This window comes from Cygnus atratus, chromosome Z (genome assembly GCF_013377495.2).
Source record: "Cygnus atratus isolate AKBS03 ecotype Queensland, Australia chromosome Z, CAtr_DNAZoo_HiC_assembly, whole genome shotgun sequence".
NCBI lineage: Eukaryota > Metazoa > Chordata > Aves > Anseriformes > Anatidae > Cygnus > Cygnus atratus.
The window spans coordinates 20,924,660-20,928,388 of record NC_066396.1 but is presented as its reverse complement, the minus strand read 5'-3'; the positions used below and the strand labels follow the sequence as shown (position 1 = coordinate 20,928,388).

The 3,729-nt window shown below is 47.0% G+C and overlaps 1 protein-coding gene across 2 annotated transcripts; it reads left to right on the top strand.

Annotated features, from left to right (window-relative positions):
- Positions 1–2,399: 2,399 nt before the first annotated feature.
- SMIM15 (small integral membrane protein 15) lies at positions 2,400–3,464 on the top strand. Of its 2 annotated transcripts, none has more exons than XM_035553584.2 (2): positions 2,400–2,524; positions 2,809–3,464. In XM_035553584.2, exon 2 carries the CDS (start codon positions 2,834–2,836, stop codon positions 3,056–3,058), a length of 225 nt encoding a protein of 74 aa, XP_035409477.1. In that variant the 5' UTR covers positions 2,400–2,524; positions 2,809–2,833; the 3' UTR covers positions 3,059–3,464. The 2 variants fall into 2 exon arrangements, with proteins under 2 accessions (XP_035409477.1, XP_035409476.1); XM_035553583.2 differs by having other exon boundaries at positions 2,504–2,623.
- Positions 3,465–3,729: the final 265 nt, after the last annotated feature.

The window sequence follows — 3,729 nt, the reverse complement described above, 5'->3', positions numbered from 1 at the left end:
CAGGAAAAAAAAAAAAAAAAAGAATCCTTAATCCCCAACGGTACAAAGGAGTTTTGTTGGCTCCAGTAAAGCTGTAGAACCCAGACTGCTTATTGGCTGGCACAAACTGTGGATGTATCATGCACTGTCAAAAAAGTGCCAATAAAGCTTTCACAGCTGAGATTTTACAGGATCAGGGAGGGGGGAAAAAAAAAAGTTGAGTTTAATTTTCAAAACTATCCTTGTGCAATGGCACAAGATTTTTACCTGGCTCTTATAGAGACAGGAACATTCAGCAGGTGGAATACAACATGCCCACAAAATTAGTAAGTAAACACAAAGGTTATTGTAGAATTCATACTGCATGTAGAAAAAAGTAGCTTCAAGGAACCAGTTCATCCTCAGAATTCACAGATGACGAAAGGGTAGTTAGAGATTACACAGCATGAAACGTTTAGCAACTTCCTTATATAGAAAGATTCTGGACCACTGACGCATGTCAACACATCCCAGCGAAACAAATGCGTTTACTCAAAGCTTGTCTTCAGCACGCACACTCAAACACTCATAGACTCTTCAGTGACTGTTGGCATGAGAAATGCTCTGCTTTCATGCAAGTAACTCTCCTGTTTCCCATGCCTGCATTACATTCTCAGCACATTTCTGCACACTGAATCTTACTTTATTATTGCTGGATTTTTGGAGAGCCATTTCCATTCCTCTGCCCACTCCCCCTTTCAAAGTGTGACAATGGACAGTAATGCTTGTCCCCTCCGGCATGTTCTCATGAAATTCCATTGAAATAAACTTTTAAGCTGCTCATGTATGTGTACGTATATACATTTTAAAAATTGACAAGTGATTTTATCAAACTTGATGGTTCATAAATTCCTGCTATAGGATATTTTGATGCTAGTTTTGTAGCTGCTGGCATTGAGTTGGCATGTAGTTACGGACAAGCTTAATTCCATGCTAAGTAAGGTTCCTTCCTATCCTAGATATCTGGAATGAGACCTAAGTAAAACATTGGGATATTTGGTATGAAGCAGCAGACCGTGACTTTCAGAACACACTCTACATGATGTGATCTTTCACCAGCATATCCTTCCCTCCCTGTCCTCGCCCTTACAATTCTCTCACTCTTCTGCTTATGACTGACATACAAAATTAAATAGTGCCTGGATTAAACTACACACAGGCACATGCATAGAAATTAACAGGACAGGTCAGTTAAAGGTGTCTCAGAAGAGATGTCAAATAAAGTCCAGATTTACAAAGTCGCAGCTAACTGCCAAAATTACAGTGAACATAAACATAAGCTTAAGGTGGTCTGCTGAAGTACTCTCACGGTGAGCGAACAGTTGCGCTGCTTTGTTTAACTGATGGAGAACTCTGGAATTTCTGCTCACTCTTTGACTACTAGAAGTGTAACAACTGAAAATGTAACTCAAAGAAGCAAAACAAGGAGGTTGAACTGTTCTGAATTAAGCCCCCCTCGGGTGGGCATCCTGTAACTTCCCTTCATTCCTGACTAACACAGATGCAAGGCTGTGTATAGCCCGGGCCTCTCTTCTCCAGCTAGCTGCTCACTTTCCCAAACCTGAACAGGACATAATTATTATGCAGGAGGTCTCTGCTGCTTTGCCAGTGTAACTGGCCAACAGCTTCAGAAGCTGTGAGAGGGAGAAGAACACACAGAGAAGGTAATTACATAAGATGTTTTCTCGGGAAAGCAAATTAAAAAATCCCTGCTTTTTGTTTAGTCCCTGCTGTGGTGAATCAGGCACTTTTGTCTTTACATCAATAAAGCTTAGAAGAGATGGAGACACAAACAGACAGATGAGACTATTATTATTATGGGAAAGCCTGGAAGTAGAAATTAATTTTGCAGTAGGTTTAAAGGTGATGATGTTAGGCATGCTTGGCTACGCAGCACGCAAAAACACCTAACAGCGATACAGAACAACACCTCAGAACTAATATCTAAGTGCCAATAAATTTAGATAGCTACATTTTGCAAACATTTGCAAATTACAGATCAAACAGGGACCTATATCCGAAGAGATTTAATGCTTATGTGCATGCCTAGGTTAAGTCATGCGCAGAGAGAAAGTTTTCAGACGTTACAAGAGCCTGAACTCTGCGGACAGGTGTTGGGTAGGAACTCACAGGTAGCCCTTCACGAGAAGTGGGGCACAGTACGAGACTGCATCTAACTTACCCAGTCTTTTTGAGTCTTAACTGACTGCACTTAACTCACTCAGCATTTTGGGTGATTCCCACCTCTTGTCAGTAACTCCCCGTTGTCAAAATGCATTCTCATTTGCCTTCAGTGCCTTCTGCCCTTTGAGCGACAGAGACATTCACGGACAGAAAACAGACACACGTGCCGCCCGCCCCAGCCCCGCGCCGCGTCAGGCCAGCCCCCCGCGGCCCCAGCCGCCGCCGGGCGGCCATGACGGGGCGGGGCGGTGCCGCTGTAAGCAGGCGCGGCGGGGCCACCGCCCCCCTTCCTGCTTCCGCCGTGCGGCCCCGCAGCGCTCCGGTACGGGCGGCGGCGGGCGAGGGGCGGCGGGGGGCGGCCGGGGCGCGTCCCGCCCTCACGGCACGGCGGTTGGGCCCGCAGGCACCGCGCCGCCCGCAGGTGGGGTCCGTTACCGCGGGGCATGTCGCGACAGGCTGCCCCGCGACACGGCCGGGGCCTGGCTGCCGGCGCGGCCCGCTCGCTGCCCGCAGTAGCGGGGAGGGGTGGCTCGGCGTGAGGGGGTGGCCGCGCTCCTCCGGGCGCTCGGAAGCTGTTTCTTATTTTTTCCTTCTCTCCTCCCGCAGCGTCGCCGCTTGAGGAGCGGGGAAGATGTTGGACGTGAAGGGCTGGGCCGAGTACGTCGTGGAGTGGGCTGCCAAGGACCCGTACGGCTTCCTCACCACGGTCATCCTGGCCCTGACGCCGCTGTTCATAATCAGCGCGGCGCTGTCGTGGAAGCTCGCGAAAATGATCGAGGCCAGGGAGCGAGAGCAAAAGAAGAAGCAGAAACGCCAGGAGAACATTGCAAAAGCCAAGCGAGCAAAGAAGGATTAAATGGGCAGGAAAGGCCTTCCTCGTGAAAAGAATCCACTTTTTTATTGAAGCACTGTTGGACGTCTTGTGTTGTAACCTTCCTTTGATACTTGATCCTCTTACATCTTGAAGTATGAAATTTAACTCCTTCAGTATATTTTTTTCTGCCGAAATGATCTGTGTTAAAGTTTGCCCAAGTGACACATGTTACAGCCATTTAATCTACTTGTGTTCCAGTGCAGGCTGCTTTTCTAAATTTGCATGTTAAATTCAAAAATGAATTAGTTGGGTGGCACTGGGGGCATTTATTTATTATTATTTTTTTTCTATAGCTGAGCTATGACTTAACAAGTGTCTTAAAAGTGTCAAATTATGGGGATGACTCATTAAATGCTATAACCTTTGGTTTCTTGGTATAGCAAGCCATTTTCTGTGTTGCAGGACCTCCCTGCTGTGGTCGTTCATGTTGTGCTTATGTGTATTTTGTAGTTCCTGGTAAACTGGAATATAGGAAGGCAAGCTTTGGTACACCTGCAGCAGAGCTGTAGAGAAGCTGGCTTCCAAGCTTCTTGGTTTGCTAACGTGTTTCGTGTTTCATTGACACTCAGGGCATATGGCCGTGCTGTTCATTCACTGTGTGCCCATAGGGGCTGCTGTAGCTTATTTGATGGTGGGGCTTGGCTGCACAAAGA

Coding starts and splice junctions, on each gene's coding strand:
- SMIM15 (XM_035553584.2), top strand. CDS start 2,834: ATGTTGGACGTGAAGGGCTGGGCCGAGTACGTCGTGGAGTGGGCTGCC.